The 20365-nt window shown below is 49.5% G+C and overlaps 1 protein-coding gene across 1 annotated transcript; it reads right to left on the reverse strand.

Annotated features, from left to right (window-relative positions):
* Window positions 1-465: 465 nt before the first annotated feature.
* baz1a (bromodomain adjacent to zinc finger domain, 1A) lies at window positions 466-20245 on the reverse strand. The gene is made up of 29 exons (XM_038728049.1): window positions 19254-20245; window positions 18311-18589; window positions 17312-17473; window positions 15510-15617; window positions 15166-15253; window positions 13169-13291; window positions 12842-13081; window positions 12678-12773; window positions 12360-12498; window positions 12053-12184; window positions 11619-11939; window positions 10656-10821; window positions 8865-8993; window positions 8374-8444; window positions 8213-8295; window positions 7592-7830; window positions 7285-7505; window positions 7053-7183; window positions 6827-6972; window positions 6485-6624; window positions 6169-6240; window positions 5954-6036; window positions 5714-5878; window positions 3969-4192; window positions 3772-3885; window positions 3509-3687; window positions 3105-3298; window positions 2331-2418; window positions 466-2184 (listed from the first exon to the last, which is right to left on the reverse strand). Exons 1-29 carry the CDS (start codon window positions 19364-19366, stop codon window positions 2009-2011), a joined length of 4422 nt encoding a protein of 1473 aa, XP_038583977.1. The 5' UTR covers window positions 19367-20245; the 3' UTR covers window positions 466-2008.
* Between the last annotated feature and the right edge of the window lie 120 nt (window positions 20246-20365).

A 20365-nucleotide genomic window follows, 5' to 3' on the forward strand; every position in this document is an offset into this window, starting at 1 on the left:
AATGTAAATATAAGTAGCCTAAGTATGTAAAGTATATTATGTATGTAAAGTATATTATGTAAAGTATAAGTAGCCTAAGTATGTAAAGTATATTATGTATGTAAAGTATATTATGTAAAGTATAAGTAGCCTAAGTATGTAAAGTATATTAAGTACTCAGGTCTCATTAGAAACACCACCGGTGAAACTTTGAATTTGTTTTTTTTCACTAATGTGAAGAAAGAGTTTATTAGTAAGTACAAAGCATTACTATCAATAAATATATATCTATATATATCTATATATATCTATATCTATATCTCTCTATATATATATCTCTATATCTCTATCTATCTATCTATCACACACAACATATACTGAGTGACTCAGGAGTACTCTGCTGACCAAGTACTAGTAAAATACCTAATGAGGTCAGGTGTGTGTGTGAGAGAGAGTGTGAGTGTGTGTGAGAGAGCAGGCAGCAGCTGGTTATAAAAGTGTTTATTTATTTTTATTTGTACATCAGAAGAAGAAGAACAACAACAACAAGTGAGAGAGCACCGGGAGGCAGGAGGCATCTATCCGTCATAAATAAAGACAACGCACGGCTAAATAAATATGCAGCTGACTGCGGACACGCTAACGTCACAGAACAAAACTGCCTAAAGCAGGAAAAACTTCGCAGTAGTCAAAATACAAAAACTACAAATCCACAGAGGCCACGGCGGCTCCGGTTCTTAAAGGAACAGCGCGTCTACCAGCCTCACGCGATGTCAGTCAGGGGGCAGTAGGCTGGCTGTTTCCACCTGCTTCCAGTCTTTATGCTAAGCTAAGCTAAACACACAGGCATGAGACTGATGACTGAAACTGTTCCTTTAAAGGCCGATTCTATCAAAGCAGGTTAAAACGCCACACCACGAGTTTCCTCCACACAAACCAGGTCCTGAGATCCTCAACAAAGCACCTCAAGCTCCATCTTTTTAATAATCTATAAAAATCATAAATCAGCTTCCTGAGGTCCCGGTTCTCATTTCAGTTAACGTCATTAGTTTGATTAAATATTGATTTCCTGTTTGAATATTTCAGATAAACTCTGACAGCAGGACTCAGGTTCTTGTTTTCTTTGGAGGAAACGCGAGGCCAGGGGGCGGGGCCAGTGTCTTTAGAGGGCGGGGCCTGTGCTGATGTTTGACCTCGTTAACAGTTTTATAAATTAGTCTATGAAAGACTCGGGCTGCCAATATTAAAATGAACTTCTCTGTGTGTGTGCTCTCGATGTACGTCAGAATGTTTGCATCTGATCTTTGTTTACAACTTTTTTGTCTAAACGCTTTTGTCCTGATGGAGCCTCGGGTTTAGAATATTTACCACAGATCTTTTTAAATGTTTGTCACACATACGTTAAAGGATTCCATTTTAATTTGGCCGCCGCAGGCTCCCATAGGCTTTGACCTTGTTGCCACGACGATGCTCTGCTTCAGTAAAAAACAGCTGCTCTGTTAGAAAATATTTCTTATTCAAATCAAACAATTTGTCCCTGAGCAAAACACCAGAACCTGATCTGAGAGCCGAACGCTCTTTAGTGGTTTAGAGAACCGTGGACTCGTCTCTACGTCCTACAGCACCACAGGAAGTCCGCTACACGTCCAGCGTCCGTCCACGCAGACTGGTCAATGCCCCAAACGGCAGCAGGAATATCTACTCCACAACGTTTCTACGGGTTCACAAGGAGCTGAAACTATCTTCCAGAAGTTTGGCTTGTTTTAGAGAGAAGCTCTTGGTCAGGTGACCAGGTGAGACTGTCTGAGCTGGTCTGATTGAAGCCCACCTGAGCCAGGTGTACCTGTGTAACCTGTGGGGGTATTATAATGTCCATGACCTCTGACCCCTGCAGGGCGTTGTGGGTTCACGGGGGTCAGAGGTCATGAAGGAGTCACACCGTGCCAGTCCAGAGGGCATCGGGCCACGTCTCGTCCCTGGACCAATCAGCTGAGTGGACGGCCGTGAGGTCAGAGGAGTGCGTTCGGTTTCAGTGTCGGGAGCGTTTAGCGGGCGGTGCGGAGCTGCGCTCTGATAGGCCCAGTCTGCTGAGCTCCGAGTGGAAGAACTGCTGCAGGCGGAGTCCGGCCTTCGCCTCGTTAGTGTGACGAGGATTGTACTGAAGACAGTTAGAGAACATCAGGTCCACGTCTGAGACGAACTCACCTGCAGACAGAGAGGTACTTCAATTTCAGTGTGCTTTATGGACATGAACGTCAATAGAACAAGATTCCCAAAGCTTCGAGGATAATTTAATGAGATGAGAAAAACAATACAAATAAATAAATAAAAAAGTAAACGTGTTTCTTCACCTGCCGTCTGGTATTCACAGTTGTTGACTTTCTCTCTGATCGTGCTGAGGGCGATCGGCTTCTTGATGATGTCATAGTAGTCAGGGACCTGCAGACAGGAGGTCAGAAACATTCACCTGTGTAAAATGTTCTAAACTGCAGGATGTGATTTACAGCATCTCACAAAGTGAGTTCACCCCTCACATCTTTGTAAATATCTGATTCTATCTTTTCATGTTTCTACACTGAAGAAAGGACTCTTTGCTCCAGTGTAAAGTAGTGAGCGTACAGCTTGTGTAACAGCGTAAAATAGTGAGCGTACAGCTTGTAGAACAGTGTAAATCTGCTGTCCCCTCAAAATAACACATCACACAGCCATTAATGTCTAAACCGCTGGCAACAAAAGTGAGGACACCCCTAAGTGAAAATATGGACCATATTTGGATCAGACAGCGTTGTGCTGTGTAGTTTCCAACAGAACCACATGTAGCATTAGTACCATAGAGCGCTAACTGTAGGAGAAATCTACAGACGCGCAGAGACAAACTGCAGGAAAATAAACTACTGACTGTGGATTATAGATGTTGTCTTTGCTCTAGTCTAACAAGAAGACGTGTGAAAGAAGTTCATGATAAACATGTTTCTCCTTAGAGGAATAAAACTGAAGACGCATATGTTGAAGTGAACAGTTCCTACGGCCGACACACAGACGAGTCCTCATCGGTCTGCATATGTTCAACCACAAACCGCCTGTTAGCGCTGTGCCTGCGCGTCCAGGTGCGTGTCTGTGTGTACCTGAGTCCTGGACACCAGCTTCATGAAGGGCCAGCTGTCTTCATGTCTGACGAGCTCCACAGTCAGCTGCTCGCAGGCCGAAAGCTCATGGACGCCGTGGTTCCTGCCGGAGGAGCGCCGGCTGGATGAAGACGAGGAGGACGAGGATGAAGGAGGGAGGACGGGTCTGGAGGGTTTAGGTGGGGACGGCCCATCTGACGAGGACAAAGGGGGACAGGTTAAAGCAAAGCCCACACCAGGAGGCCTTCACCTCAGGAACGAAGCTGCAACAAAAAAACGGCGCCAAAACCCTCCGGGCCGTTAAACCGCACCCAAGTGTGAGACTGAATTCAAATCCTGGATTCCTACTGGACGAGCCCCACCTGCCTGTCGACTGGTTGTTTACTGCCTGACTGGTTGTTTACCTGTTGGCGGTCTCTTGTGGGGTTCACTCTGACCAGGTGAGGTCTTTGTGTTGCCGTTTTGTGGCAGGATTTCGTGGCTCAGACGGGCGCTGACTCGACTCCCCGAGCGGGCCGGAGCTTTACCTCCAGACACCATGTTGGCCTTCACTGGGGGGGGCGTGGCCTTTTTCCCTGAGGACCTGTGATTGGATAGAATCAGAAAATGGACATGAAGTAAACTGGGATCAGATCTACAGTAAACTGGGATCAGGACAGATACTGACTTGGAGGCTGTGGACGTTTTCCCTGCAGAGCCGGCGCTGTTCTTGGACGTGGCCTGCTGACCTTTGGGCGTGGCCTGCTGGCTCTTTCCTTTAGGGGGCGGGATCTTCTTGGTGCTGCAGAGATTGACAGATTAGAAGCTGCTCTTTGAGACTGATCTCAGGGCAGGGGGACCAGGTTAAAATATTTCAACACTTACTTCACTGCTACTTCCTCCTCCTCCTCCTCCGACTCCTCTTCTTCCTCTGACTCCTCCTCCTCTTCCTCCTCCTCCTCCTCTTCCTGTTCATCCTCGTCCTCCTGCTCTTCCTCCTCCTCCTCCTCCTCCTCCTCATCAATAGAAGAGCGCTGACGGGACGGCAGGCGGCTGGATCTCTGTTTGGGTCGACAGTCTGGACAGAACCAGTCGCCCTCTGGAACCGACTGAGAAACAGAACGAGCTGGTTAAAGATCCACAAGGTTCCAAAGTGCCTTGATCAGCGTACAGTTGCACTAAAACACAGTCAGGCTGTTCATTTAGCCAAAATTATCATCCTGGCTAATATCACATGAATACACGAAGCACCTTGCTAAGCAAGCGAGCTAGCTCCACCCTCTCGTCCAAATATGGTCACTTCTGGTTCCACAAACAAAGATGGTGACGGCCAAATGTCAACCTCGAGTCCACAAACGGGTGGAGCTGCCGCCTCGTCCTCTCGTTACCTTTGCAGCAGCATGTAACAGCAGTTTACATGATGCGTCGTCGTTCAGGCTACATCATGGTATTTTTCATGCTGTCGGATTTCTCCAGAATCGCTTACAGAATTTACAAAAGAATGTTCTATATCGGGAGGTGAGATTTTAGTCCTATCGCACAGCGCTACTTCACAGGAACAACCTTCCAGCAAACAGTTATTAGCGGAGTTTTTTTATGCGCATTTTGAAGTGTCGGTTACAAACGGTTGATTCAAAATTCGAAAAAAATAAAACTACTTAATTTCATAAAAACGTTTTTGCTCACTTGAGGTGGTTTTTGTGGAAAAAGAGTTAAGGCGCTAAACGGGACATGGAAACACTTTACAATCCGAATAAGTTCTGACGTAGCGAACTCGTAAGTCACGTCTGATCAGCTGTTTCTGCTGTCAGCGTCTCAGCCGGTGTTGCAGAGTTCTGAACGCCTGCAGAGAATTTCCTGCCGCGGCCGGTGACGCTCATATGTGCTGAGAAAAGAGGTGGATGCAGATCTGGGCAGGAAGCCTTCATCAGCTGTTCTGCTGAATGATGCGTTCACCTCTTAAAAGGTCCTTCTCAGATCCTTTGCTCTGCACGCTGATCAAACAGGTGATCACCGCATGTTGTTGCTGAATCTCAGTGAACGCTGCTTCTGCTGAGTGTAATAAAATAATAACGACTCTGAACGCATATATACTTCGAGTCATTTATCACCACTGATGAACCCCATAAAAAGGATATTAGAGCGTTTAAAAGCGTTATCTGGAGGTGCATGCAAAACTCTGCATAACACCAGATATTCCCATAATGCACGGGGACATGGCTGGTAGCAACTTGCCCGCTTGAAACACATTCCTGACGACCTCTCCGTTTCTCTCAGATCAGTGGCCCTCAGGTTCATGCAGCTGGTTTTGTTTCTGGTTTGGAACCCAGACGTCTTGTTTATTACAGCCGTGTGGAACGTCAACTGCTGACGTAACGATGCTCGCCACAGCCTGGTTTATTCGCTCCAAACCAGCTGATGGAAACGCACAGATTTCACTCTTTTTTTGCTACATTTCAAAAGTACGATTCGCATGACAATTGGATGGAAACATGGCTACTGTAAAGTTTTATTGTTTCCACCTGGAGGGTGTGGTCTGTACGTACCTTGAGGCGGGGCCTCAGACAGTGGGTGTGGTCTGTACGTACCTTGAGGCGGGGCCTCAGACAGTGGGTGTGGTCTGTACGTACCTTGAGGCGGGGCCTCAGACAGTGGGTGTGGTGTCCTCGGTCACACCCGTCACACAGCAGCATGTTGTCGGCGTCTCCTTTGCGTCTGCAGATGCGACAGCGAGCATTGAGGACTGAGCGGGACCAAAGAACGCTTCGCTCCAGACTGGACAGGTGGACAAACACCTGGACAAGCATCAGCATGTTAATCCCACAGTTGCCACCCAGGTGTTATAAACGGTCAAACTTCTTTTTCCTGACCTGAGACAGACTTGAGCAGGACTGCAGAGACTCCCTCCATCGCTCCAACACCGTCTTACTGACCCGGCCGCTGTCACTGCCATCTGAGAGACAGACAGAGTTTAAAGTGAGTTTCCTGCTGATCTGGATCCGTTGTGACCGAGAACTGATCAGGTCCTGATCAGGTCCCTCCTGCAGGCGGAGGATTTACGGTCTCTAGTATCAGGAAGTCGTACCGTCACTGGCCTGGTCCTCGTCTTTCTTCTTGGTCTTCTTGGTCTTCTGGTCTTTCTTGGAGTCTTCCTCACCTGTGGGGGAGGAGCCAGACACAGTGAAACAGTGACTCCGCCCACACACACCTGTACCTTTCATACCTGTCATGGTTAAATGACTAATGATGCCCATGATAACTATATCAGGGTCCACTATGCTAAAAGGTCAGTCAGCGTCTCAGGTGTATTTTGGGCCGTTCACGTGTTATTTTCTGTAGAGATGCACCCATGGGGCGCCACGCCATGTTCCAAACCTTTCCAGGCCTGGAGGGAGACTCACCCAGCGGAGCTTTGAGGAAGCGCCTCTCGATGCCTTGCTCGATGTGAACGAGGGCCTGAGCCAGGATCCGTACTGAGCTGCTGACCACCTGAGGAGTCCCGCTGCCCGAGGCCACGCCGTCGCCCTTCAGCTCCTGCAGCCTGTAACACACACACACAGCAGCACGCCGTCACAGCCCGGTCCCCGGGCCACATGTTGGACACCAAGGTCAGGTGAGTATAACGTGCTCATCAGCTAACACATCAAATCTGAGTCAACCAAACGCTCGCCACCACAGAGCGGCGCCCAGAGAGAAACTTGCTGCTTCAGGTCAGGGACATGTTTCCACCCGAGTCTGCGTACCTGTCCCTGGCTCTGAGGGGGGCAGGTGAGTCCACCTCCATGGCTTCCACTCGTCCGTTCATCCCTCCGCTCTCTTTGCCGTCTGAACACAGCAGCTCGTAGCTTCCTGCTTCCAGCGCAGAGCGCCACACCTGTCTGTCCATCACCTGAACACAGAGAGAGACAGGTGAGCGGGAGGTTACCTGCTGCTGTGCCTGACTCTGTTCACCAGCAGGTGTGTTTGTACCTTCAGAGTTCCCAGAGTTCCTTGGTGGATTCTGTCCTCGATGTCCAGCAGCAGGTCTCTCAGTCTCACCTCCATCAGAGTCTCAGCTGCAGCAGTGCACTCTGGGACAGATCGTGATGACTCCGGATCATCTGGACAAGGAGAAGAGAGTATTTACCTGCTGTGCGTTACCCGCTGTGCGTTACCCGCTGTGCGTTACCCGCTGTGCGTTACCTGCTGTGCGGTTATTTACCTGAGCGGCTGTATTTGTTGCGGTCACAGTTCTGCAGCAGGTGTTGCAGTCTCTCCCTCTCCTGCAGCAGCACCTCCTTCAGGCTGCTCTCTCTGTGACCACGTGGGTTCAGAGCCTCGATCAGCTGATCCACTTCCTCCACTGAGCTGTAGAAGGACCACTGGTTGGGCCGTTTGACTGGCGGCCCGCAGGTGTAGATGGGGGCGGGGCTTGAGGCAGCACTGGAAGGTTTTATCATCATTAGAAAACCTCTCTGAACACCGGACCTCCCCGTGTCTGACGGGACAAGAATATAACAGTGACCTACCTTCCCTCGGCGGGCTCCTCCTTGACGACCTCGTCGTCCTCCATCTTGGTTGTGGCGTCCTGTGCGGGTTTTGGCCGTGGATGCAGCATATCCTCCGTCATGCCGAAGAAGTCGTCCTCTACAAACAGCGTGGAGGCTGAGGGGAGGAGCCAGTAACGGCGGTACAGACGGTCTCTGCCCAGAGGCAGCAGGCAAGTGCAGGCCGCCGCCTTCTGGATCCGCTCCTGTAGCTCTCGAACCTGCGGGACGGACATGACGCTCAGACCACACCCCTTTGTACCGCGTTACGTCCTGTTCTTTGTTTTTGTTGACCTGCTCCGACTAATTAATGCAGTGAGAAGGTAAAGTGATGATCCAGCAGACTCACGTGAACCTTCTCACGGTCAAAGTACTGACTGGTACCGCCGGACTGACCGGAGTATCGGAGGGTGGAATCAACATGGGAACAGTTTGATTCCTGAGGCTCCACCTACACTGCTACATTTTTAAAACAGAATCACCTCCGTCCTCACCAGCGTTTCAGCTGCGGATCAGAACTGATCTCCGTCTCTATTAAAACGACCTATAACCTCCATATACACACTAAGGATAGATACATAAAATTCAGTCCATGTTTCAGACCTTCTCCTGCTCGTTCTCCAGCTGCTCTGCAGTCAGGCTGGTGGGGGGGCAGGACGGGGCTTTGGGGTCGGAGGTCGGTTCAGCTGGAGGAGAGAGGAAACATCGTGACTCAGCAGGAAGCACAAACTGGTCTCATGTGGAAACACTTAATGTTTCTTTACCTTTCTTCTTCCTGCTGCTGGAGGAAGACTTCTGCTCCTCGTCTTCCTCAGTGTTTCGTGCTGCAGTCTCGCTGCAGACACAAGCAACACGTTAATACTGAGATCAACACACATCAAATAAATATGTGATTACGCTGAACTTCTTGGAAACAGGTCCAATAAAGTGAATTCTCAGTACTGATTAACTGAAGTCTTCCGCTGCTGCGTACCAAGCGACACTTCAGCTCCTACAGAGCGTCAGAGGACGTATTTCCACCTCTTCATCCCTTTAGATCCAACCGACGCTTCAAACCATCAGAAGTTCATCTCCAGACACTTTAACTGCTTAAAGGGCTTCAACTTAAACTGCGACTTCCATCAAACATTTCACTTCAGTGTTTGTCCCTGCGTGGACACTTCCTTCAAACAAACATTCTTCTTCTACTTGTTTATTCAGACCTTTATCATCAGAATTACAGCATTTGTTAAAGATAAAACCGTCTCTCCTCTACCTGTTAGTCTGGAGTCCTCCCTTCACCTCCTGCTCCTTCAGTCTCTCCTCTTGTTCCTTCAGTCTCTCCTCCTTCTCCTTCAGCCTCTGCTCCTGCTCCCTCAGCTTCTCCTCTTTACGAAGACGAACCCTGAAGAGAAGGAGGAAGAGGACACGTCAGTTTCTGATTCAGACTATTTCAATTCGTTTTATTCTTTCTAGAGTTTAGTGCACGTTGTGCACCCCTGTGCCCGTCATGTGTACGTTGTGCGTGTACGTTGTGCGTGTACGTTGTGCGTGTACGTTGTGCGTGTACGTTGTGCGTGTACGTTGTGCGTGTACGTTGTGCGTGTACGTTGTGCGTGTACGTTGTGTGCGCCCCCGTGTGTACGTTGTGCGTGTACGTTGTGCGTGTACGTTGTGCGTGTACGTTGTGCGTGTACGTTGTGCGCGCCCCCGTGTGTACGTTGTGCGTGTACGTTGTGCGTGTACGTTGTGCGTGTACGTTGTGCGTGTACGTTGTGCGTCATGTGTACTAGGGATGAAATGGATATCAAATCAAATTTTATAAATTGGTGATGGGCAGTGGATAAGACACCTGCCTTTGGTGTGAGAGACCCGGGTTCAATCCACCATTGTGTTTCTGAGCAAGACACTTCACCCCTCGTTGCTCCAGAGGCGTGCGACCTCTGACAGCCCCCCTGTAAGTCGCTTTGGATAAAAGCGTCAGCTGAATGAGTTAACATAATGTTTATCATGAAAACAGTGTTTGATCACCAACTCTCAGTAAATATCTTCCAGCATCAACCAAAGTTCGCAACGGTCTATGACAAGATGGGGATGGGCAGTGCAGCGCTCTGGATATCTTTCAGCCTGTCTGAAGTCTGAATGTGGTCGTATTTTGGTTTTTATAGAAGTGCTGAGGGAACCTTGATTGAAGAAAGCTGCCTCAGTGAAGCAGGTGAGTTAACCTGAAGCTGCTCCTGTAAAACTGTACTCGTTTGTTCTGCTGCCGTTTCCACCGTCTGTCTTTTCACCCACTAAACAGAACACATTACAGAGTATTCTCCCAACCCACATGTTGCGTACTCGTGTAGATCTGCGGCGAAGCGTCGCTGTCAGCAGGGATTCCCCCCCGATAAGCTGCAGACCGTCTTCAGACTCAACGGCGTGCTGCTCCATGAGCTTCACCGCAGCACAGCTGCTGTCCACGAACACGTGAAGCGAAAGTAGAGCGTCTCCACACGAGACAGGTTTTCTAAGTGTTTCTTCATCGCCTTCATGTTAACAGTAATTTCTGCCCCGCTGCTGTCATGGTAACGTAACACTGCGTGTCATCTAACGTTCGGCCGTTTCATGTTTTCTGTTTATTTAACGGCCACGTCTGAGCGAGAAAACAGCTGAATTAAGTTTACAGACGATCTGTTTCTGATGTTTCTTTGCTACACAAACATCTGATTATCAGAGTGCATCACTCAGTACTGAAAATAACTCCAGGAACATTTAAAGTAAAGCAGCCTGATTACTGTCGGTTATTTTCATCACAACACATCAGTGACGAGGAAACTGGATTCACTTTGCTGCCAATGTCATTCTAATGAATTGAATATAATATTGATTAGACAAGTTTTTGATATTTTGGATAAATTGGTTTGTTAATCGGGTAACTTTTTTTTTCTCTTTAGAATACACAAAATTAGTCGTTAAATTAATCGACTTGAAAAATAATCGTTATGTGCAGCCCTATACCCGTGTGCCTACCTGTGTGAGTGTGCGTTGCGTAGCGTGTTGCGTAGCGTGTTGCGTAGCGTACCTGTGTGCGGCCTCCTCCCTCTCGCGGCGGTGTTGTTCCGATCTGATCTCTCTCAGTTCCTGCCTGGCGGCTCTTTGCTCCTCCACACAGTCTTCGATCAGGTCTCTGCTGGACGCCAACGTCAGCAGCTTCCCCACCAGAGCCTGCAGGATCCTCAGCTTCTCCCCTGCACACACACCAATACCCGTTCAATACCCCATCAATATGCGTTCAATACCCCATCAATACCCGTTCAATACCCCATCAATACCCGTTCAATACCCCATCAATACCCCATCAATACCCCTTCAATACCCCTTCAATACCCCATCAATACCCGTTCAATACCCGTTCAATACCCCATCAATACCCCATCAATACCCGTTCAATACCCGTTCAATACCCCTTCAATACCCCTTCAATACCCCTTCAATACCCCTTCAATACCCGTTCAATACCCGTTCAATACCCCATCAATACCCCATCAATACCCCATCAATACCCCATCAATACCCGTTCAATACCCCTTCAATACCCCTTCAATACCCCTTCAATACCCGTTCAATACCCGTTCAATACCCGTTCAATACCCCATCAATACCCCATCAATACCCGTTCAATACCCGTTCAATACCCGTTCAATACCCGTTCAATACCCCATCAATACCCCATCAATACCCCATCAATACCCGTTCAATACCCGTTCAATACCCCATCAATACCCCATCAATACCCCATCAATACCCCATCAATACCCCTTCAATACCCCTTCAATACCCCATCAATACCCGTTCAATACCCCATCAATACCATCAATACCCCATCAATACCCCATCAATACCCGTTCAATACCCGTTCAATACCCGTTCAATACCCGTTCAATACCCGTTCAATACCCCATCAATACCCCATCAATACCCCTTCAATACCTGATCAACCCAACCTTTCTAAGTCAATCTGTACTGAGATTGGTGGGCTACAGACCTGGCGTCAGATCGTACACCGCCGTGCTCGTCAGCTTCTTCAGCAGCGCCGGCTCGGCCAATCGCAGCTCGACACAGGGGTCGTCCATCATCAAGAACCCGCCCTGCTTCTGGTAACGGAACTTGGCGTTGCCGTGGTAACAGTCGGCGCCGGACGCCAGGATGTGCAGCCGCAGGATCTCTGACAGCGTGCAGCTGTCCAGGTCCAGCTGTTTCAGACTGCAACCCTGATGCAGCTGAGGCCAGGCCGCAGCCAATGACGCGACGGCGTTCAGCGCCGACTGGGTGGCGTCAGAGTCGTCGTCCAGAGCCTCCGACAGGTCTGCACATAAACACACACAAAACACACACATTACACACACACCCCAGCAGGTCTGTCCAGGTGTGATGGTGTTAAAGTGCAGCCGACCAATCACAGCTCTTCGTGTGTCTCACCTTCAGCCTGGTCTTTAGCCACCTCCTCCTGCTCCTCATCCAGAGCCTGAAAGATGGCCGACAGGAAGAAGAACAGCAGCTCACACAGGGGACCTTCAGGGTCAGAACCCACCAGAGCCTCCTCTAGAACCTCTGTGGGGGGGAAGAGAGAGACCAACACAACACCTGTCAATACATTCTATCCATCATACTGGCACAGGACCGGTACCACGACACCAGAGTGGGAACAGAACCTTGTTAGTACCCTACGGAACCACAGGGTGCTGGTCTAGTTCTGTCCAGTAGAGTTTAGAGAAAGTGTCCTTACCCAGAGAGACTCCGTCGGGGAACTCGTCCTTCAGGTCAAAGACCTCGCCGAAGGCCCGCAGGAACTCCAGAACCATCAGAGTTTCTCCAAAGAGCTCGGGTGGAAGTCGAGTCCTCACTGGAACCGCACTGGGCAGGTCCTGGTGGAACCAACACACACAGATTCTGGTTCAGAGGAGAACACTTGGAGATATCATCTTCATCATCTAGATCTACAGGCTGGTTCTGTGCAAACCTCATGTGCACAGAACAGGAACAGAATCTAGTCCAGGACCAGTGACAGAGGAACCTCTTTAAGCTCGGCGGTGCGTTCACTGACCTTCAGGTCTTCACACTCCATGTCCTCTCTGGGTTTGTTCCACAGTTTCAGTCGCTCAGCGTATTTCTTCTTCTCCTCCTTCAGCTTCTCTCGCTCCTGTGATCAGATTAAAGTCACCGACTGATTCTCATTATTTCACTTTGTTTTAGCAGCATGAGACTCACCCTCTCCTTCTCCAGCTTCCTCTGCTCCTTCTCCTCCTTCCTCCTCTGCTTCTCCTCCTCAAACCTCCTCCTCTGCTCCTCCTTCAGCCTCTCTCGGTCCTCCCTCTCCCTCCTCTTGGCCTCCTGCACCTCCTCCTTCTCCTTCTTCAGCCGGGCTTTGTCCTGAGCTGCAGCTGCCATCTCCTCCCTCTGCTGCAGCAGCTTCAGCTTCTCCGCCGCCTTCAGCAGCGACGAGCCCGCCTGGAAGCACATCACACCCTTTACCGATCAGATCAATCAGTGACCTATAAGCGCTGATCCTGTGATGTCACGCAGCGTCACTCTCACCTGGCCAGGGGAGCCCCGCCCCGCGCCTTTAGAGGAGGGGCTGAAGGGGAACAGCGGCGGCTCGTCAGGGAAGAACTGCGAGAAGGTTTGTTCAGACAGCCGGTACTTCATCACTGTGGAGGGCTGAGAGAGGAGGAACAGGAGAACTCACCGATCAACACGCAGAACCACAGAGATTAGAGGAACACGTGATGCAGAGAAACCACAGGAAAGACAGATGCATGCTGGGTCACGTGATGTGAACACATGCCTGATTTGTTATTTTATGTTACTATTCATGATTTGAGGAGGCTGACTTCTGTCTTCTGTCACCTTTCAGCTGAGGAGACGTTCGGGATGTGAAGCGTAACTCTGCAGGGGCGGGACACACAGACTCCGCCGCCCTCATCCAATCCATCACTTCTAAAAATGCTCGCCTGAATCTGACCTCAAACATGGAGAAGTTCGTTACCGATCGTAAGGACTGACGACGTCCCGCTGATATTGGTTCTTCTGCCCAGACCGAGACGTAAAGTTGATCTCAGTAACGACAGCTTCGTTATTCTTTTACTAAAGGAGCTCTGAAGTCCCTCGCCTCGTGTTACCCGCGTGGACCGGGACGCAGACTTGCTGCTGAGTAAACTAAGGGCGAACTCACACTGGGCGATCCGTACCGTGTCCGAGCACGTTTAACCCCCAAAGTCCGGTTCGTTTGACCACTGTGGCGCTCCGTGCTGTGACCGGTACGCGGTGATCGCTAACCGTGCCCGAGCACGGAACTCAGACGTAGAACGGCACTGTGCCGCGAGAGACAGAGAGCTCCCCCCCCCCCCCCAAAATAAATCAAATATCAACACGTGGAGCTCAGCGTTGGATCTGTGGCGGTACGGGAAACACTGGAGCGACGACGTAAACGTGCTGCGGCTGGGATGGTAAGGTGCAGTGTGAGCGCGGGTCAGCGGGGCACGGTGCGAGGAAACGGGGCAGAGAGCGAGTTCGCCCTAACGCACATCTTCACGTTTGTGGATCCATGATGAGGCTTTGTGGCGCGGACGTCTCGGCCCGTCGGCTGAACGCCGCTTCGCGGTTTAGAGATGCAACGATTACAGATTTTGTGGGTATGATTATTGTCAGAGAAATAATCACGGTTTCTTATTATTACGCATTAATTAATTTCACAACACTAGTAACGACTTCAGTGTTTTTAATACTCAATTACATTAACAATTATATTTCTGTAATATGTACGAACTTTAACCTCGAGGGGGAAGAAGCTGAACTGGAAATTGAGTGCAGTGTTGACTGAAATGCAGTTAACTGGCAGCCTATAGGCTCCTGATGTTTAAGTGTTTTACATCAGACAGGAGGAAACAGGATGTGACGGTAAATGTTCAGTGACTGAAGGTCTGCAGAGGACGACGTTCTGTCTTCCATAAAGAACCTTTCAGAAAAGAAGCGATTTGCGCTGCGTGGGCACGAGCTCGCCGTGCGGGGCACGTTGCCCAACGCAGTAACAAAACACCCTGGCGCGGCACAAGCCATTGAAAATAACGGGCCTCGTAGCGCAGCGGGGCTGTTGTTGCGTCTTACCCCATGTTCCCCTAATGTATTAGGCCTGCCTTTACGTGGGCGCAACGCTGGGCGCTGCATCAAGTTTAATGCAGCTATTCGCTCCTTTAGCAGGAACCTTTTAACTGCAAGTTTTTGAACAGGTGATCCGTCATCTCCAGTGACGCCCTGGTCAGACGCTGCCGCCTTCAGCAGAAATAAAGCCGCACAGTCTGGTCCCTCTGCCAGAGTTTAGCCGGTGTGCAGTAGCCTCTGATCAGCACGACACGTTAAGCTGCTGCACCGCTCCTAAACTCTGCAACAGAAACACTCCCTGTACGATTAATTAACAGTGACGTTTTAAAACGCGGTTAACAGTGAAATCCGGTAATCGCTGCATCCCCAGCGCCGTTACCTTCCACAGGTGAGTCAGCTGGCGGCAGAGCTACCTTTCCCCTCTGTGGACTCACCTTGAGTGCGATGGTCCCGTTGTGAGGCTCACAGTGCTGCTTGAAGAGCAGCTTCAGTCTCTCTCTGGACACGCTGGCCTTCCTGCGACTGAACAAACACAACGTGAACGTCCACACTGACCTCTGGCTCCGCAGGCTGACAGGAAACTACTTTCTGACTTCCTGTTTAAAAGGACGTGATGAGCTTTTTATCTGTTGGTCTGATTGAAGCAGTTCACCCTGACGTCCAGCAGAGGGCGCTCTTCAACTTCACTACCCGTCAATAACATCCTGACGATCAAACCTGCTCAATCGGCTCTGATCCAACTAAATCTCAGCAGTGTGGTGATGTCACGGCGGCTCACCTGATCTGATTGGCTCTGACAGTGAACGCCTCGCTGTGTTCGTCCTTCATCATCCTCACTGTGTATTTAAACACTGACGGACTCAGAGGCTTCTTCTTCTTCTTCTTCCTGCAGACACACATTAAAACAGTCGTCACCCTCCTGCAACACCTTCAGACTCAGGACGCTTCACTGCAGATCACCTTCCAGGACCTTCCAGGACCTTTTCACTGATGACACCAACATGTTCCTCTCTGCTGAAGTCTGATGTTAAAGTCCTGCAGTCTGAAATCATCTCTTACTGCTGCGTTTGTCCTTTTTTACTTTATTATTTTTAAGTATTCTGAAAGCGAGTGATATTTTACCTCCTGCTGCCTGAACACCAGTAACTGAGCAGACGACCACCGTCAGCGGCGACTCAGATTCACCTTCAGAGGAGGATTCAATAAACTCAGCAAACAAAGAAACTGGATTCTGCCCGAGGCGTGCTGCGAGGACGCGTTAGGACCGCCGAGGTTGCAATAGACTGCACTGTCTGTACAGTGAGAGGCCTCAGGAATAGGGTTGGGTATCGTTACATACCAGAACCAAAACCAGTACCCTCAAAGTGACACCGATACCAGCAGATACATCATTCGATACTAAAACGCCACCTGGTGAAGCCACAGTAATTATTGGCAGCCTGTTATTATTTTTATTGTTGTTATGGACAAGCAAGGTGAACCATTTTATTTTTTTCTTGTTTTAAATAACTGTTAAATAAAAGTTTTGGGAAACTGATCAGACGCTCCTGAGGAGTTCGTCTTCACGGGTAGTTTTATACGGGGACAGACTGCAGCTGGGAGTGAGGAGTGAAACCGTTTAGTCACCGAATAAGTTGTAGCAAACGAATTTAAGGTAATTTTTTAAAACGTGTTGAAACTACGGAAAATTATTTTGTTAACTTTCTATCAATAAACTGAGTTGAAAGATCTCCGAGAGCTTTTTCCTTTAGTGGCGAGTCCAACGAAGGTTAAAGTCAAGGGCGACTGGACGTGGTTGAAGAGACTAGTAGATACTTTCTAGTATCTACGTCCAGCTGTCCTTGACCTCAGCCTTCGTTGGATAACCACGACCTGGATGACCGAGAACCTTCACAGACAACTTTAGCGGCGAGTCAAACCTCCAACGACGACAGTCACAAGTAGAAAACGAGGACGAGTCTGTTTAACCACTAAAGTAAAGCCTCACAGAGGAAAGAGAATCTGCATCGATCAGAGACACGTGATGTGAACAGCGAATAAAAACGTACAGAGACGTGTTCAATGATCCCAGAAGATGAAACCAAGGGAAGCCGAGCTCGTGGTGAGGAACTCGCCTGAGACGCAGCCGAAGGTGACGGCTGGTAAAATCAGCATGGACTGAGCGTGTGCAGGAACACCAGGAGAGAAAGCTGCTCTTCTCTTTCTTTCCGTGTTTGGCTGCAAGCTAAACCATCCAAAGTGTCATATGCTTTTTAGAAAAGCTGCTGCAACAATCAGAAAGATCCTGGAGGGACTGAATTATTCAACTCATTATTTATTAATATTATTCAGAGCGTCAGTCACTTGAATTAATGGCGTCCAGCCAACCATGTGACCTGACTCGGGCTGCGTTCACAGCGCTGCTACGACATCACGTTAAAATACTTTTCCAGGACATTTTACTATTTCTCTCAATGAATGGAATAGGGATCAACTGTTTTCCCAGGTTTTCCAGGATGCGTAGAACCCTGTTCTTTACTCCTGATCAGTCAGCACGACCTGCTGACCGATCAACATTAGAATGACCTTTGACCTACTGACCCGTTGACCTGCGCCGTGGGACTCTGGAAGGCTTTGCTCTCGTCGTCGCTGTCACTGATGACGATGGTGTCACCGTCCGCTGCTTTGGCGTGGCCGTTAGCGGCCGGCGCTCCGTTAGCGCTGGAGTGAGGAGAGTGAACCTGCAGGATCTCACACACATGTCTGCAACACACACACACACACACACACACACACGCGACCAATCAGCAGCTTGTTTCCTCACGATGCTGTTTGTATCCAACACGTTCTCATCCCGACTCCTCACATATGGACGCTTGGTCAGAACCTCTTGGCGTTCCTTTTTAACGGATCGGGCTCCGTGGTCAGTTAGAAAGAATAAATATGCAACGTCCTGTTAGACTTTCACAATAAAAGTGTGTGCTGATGTTGTGAAGCGTCACAATTTGTTGGACTGCCGTTACTGAAGGCTCCTGGTCTAAAGTCCAGTTTCTGGCCCTCCCGTCCCCCCAACCTCCTCCTGACTCTGACTTTACTGTTAAATATCCTTCACCTACCTTTGGCGTTCAAACTGACGCCAACGGGTCTCGACCAAGCGTCCATATGTGGAGACTCTGGAGTGACAGCAGGTTGTTGTGTCATCTGATCTGTTTGCTCTCCTCCACAGAAACTCTGACAGACAGATTTATGTTCTGACTAATCAACTGTTCTGAATACTATAATACCCATGAGCCTCTGCTGCTGACTGTAGTCAGCGGAACGTCAGGAGAACCTTCGGTTCCATCAGCGTCACGGTGATCTTCAGATTTTCAAACACGTCTCCTGCTGAACATTTGGTGTCACTCTAAACGTTCCCCCTCTCGCCTCCCCCGTCTCCACGCACTGACCAAAAGTGGTCGATGATGCGTACCTGCTGCGACCAATCACGAGTGCTGACCGGCCGAGGCCGGTCAGCACTCGTGATTGGTCGCACTGCTCTAAATAAAGTAACCCCGCCTGTCCTGCTGTGGTGGAGTAACCGTACGGCCCCGCCCCCCGTACCTGGCTCCGTTGCGTCCCGTGACGTCGACGGTCTCTCCGGGGAAGAAGCGGTCTTTGACGAAGGCGTAGACGTCCTCGCAGAGCTCCGTCAGCCGGCAGCGGCGGCTCTGAGCGGCCAGGTGGAGCAGAGGAACCAGCAGAGACGGAGCGAAGCTCTGCAGACTCTGCTTCGCCCGCCGCTCGCTCTCCACCGCCTCCAGGTAGGTGAGGCCCGCTCGGCCTGTCAGAGCGCAGCTCCACACCAGACTGTTACACAGGATGGTGCGCTCGAAGAACTCACTGAGGACAGGAAGTGACATCAGCCGGGAGAATGTCAATAACAAGCATCAAGTCCTGATCAATACTTCATTCACTGACACACCTGGACACACCTGGACACCTCACCTTAGAGTCACATGTCTGAACTCGAGCTGCCAAACTTCAACCAGGAAGTAAACATCACAGAAAGTTCACTGATCAGCTGATCGTCATCAATACCTGGAGTCTGTCTGTTTCAGGCTAGACTCTGTGAGAACACCTGAGCAAGCTCACCTGTCCTGTGACGGCTGTAACGTCCCTTTACCCTCCGCAGGTGAGTTCAACTCTCCAAACTTTATTGACACAGTGTTGAGTGACAGCAGGCCTGATCTCTCAGCTAACGGCTAACCTAGCCGAGCTAACTCAGCTAACTCACTTTAGCGCAGCTAGCTCGCTAACTTTAGCCCAGCAGTACACCTGCTCCCGGACCGGTCCAGTCCACTTCTACCGCGGCCTGCCTGTGTGGACCGGATCCCCGGAGCCCTGCACCTGCTCACCAGGGAACAAGTTCAACTTTTCATTCTGAATAAAGTTGCTTTTGTTTTTGTTGTCTGGAAGTTTGCCAGCGGACCAACTGTCACTCAGGACTCAGTGCCGGTCCCGTAGCGGCCCGCAGGTGCGCCAGGTGAGCTCGAAAAGTACTTACTCGTAGGACCTGAAGACTTCGTGTGTGATCTTGCAGAGGAAGACCTCCTCGTCCGGCCGCAGGTCCGCAGGTGGTCTCTGCCGGATGAAGGCTTTCCTGTGGAGCAGCGGCATCGCTCCGGGTCCGCTTTCAGGAAAAGGAGGGAAACCGAGTCACGAAGACCGAATCTGGGACCCGAACTCGGACTAAACAAACCAAAGTCGACCGTCAGATTCAAACCGGAGTCCTGGACGGGGAGCACCGGGAGGGGGGACCGAGCGGAGCGCGCGCAGACCGGCTCTTTTGTTAGACTCGGAGATAATCCGCCCGCATGGAGCCGCGCGCCGTCCGAGCCGCGGCTTACCTCCGTTACTACGGAACCAGAACTTCTTTAATCCCGCCCTCAGCCTCCGAACCGCCGGGAGAACCTGCTCCTCACGGACTTTACCGAGTTGTGTAACGATGGACCGACAATCCGCGGGACAAAATGAAGAAGAAGTCCGCGAGCTGAGAGCTGAGAGCTGCGCGCGGACTGGCGGCTTGTTGACCAAGTTTTCAACCACTTCACGGACCCGCGGCGGGCTGGGAAACTTCAGATTCAGTTCAACACTTACTGCTCTTTCTTTTTTATTTCTGTGTTTATAAAGTTATTAATAACAAAAGGCTGCATCTGACGGTGATTTCATCATCGATCAATCAGCCTAATATGGCCTCCGTAAAGTTACTGGTCAAATATGGATGTTTAAAATCCAAAAATATTCAGTTTAGCCTAACCCCTGAATATTTCACGTTTTTGCTTAAGAAACAATTTAACTATAAATCAATTATTAAAATAGTATTAAGTACAAAAGTTTTATCTAATTAATATATCTATATGTTAATATATTGTTATTCTTTTACAGTTTGTTGTACTTTTCTTATACTGACCTCTGTAATGTACGACTACCGATGGAAATTAGCCGTCTGACTAAATCTGGCATATTTACAGTAAAATATTCATTAATGTGCCCAGTTAAATAAATAAATAAAATAAATGGATTTTTTGCTGAATTGTTATTTGTCTCAGTTTTGAAAAAATAAATAATATAATTTCTAATAAAAAAACATGTGACCCGATTGTATTTATTCAGTTT

Source organism: Micropterus salmoides, unplaced genomic scaffold (genome assembly GCF_014851395.1).
Source record: "Micropterus salmoides isolate LMB-PRFRI ecotype aquatic unplaced genomic scaffold, ASM1485139v1 Ms_hic_scaffold_19, whole genome shotgun sequence".
NCBI classification, from domain to species: Eukaryota; Metazoa; Chordata; class Actinopteri; order Centrarchiformes; family Centrarchidae; genus Micropterus; species Micropterus salmoides.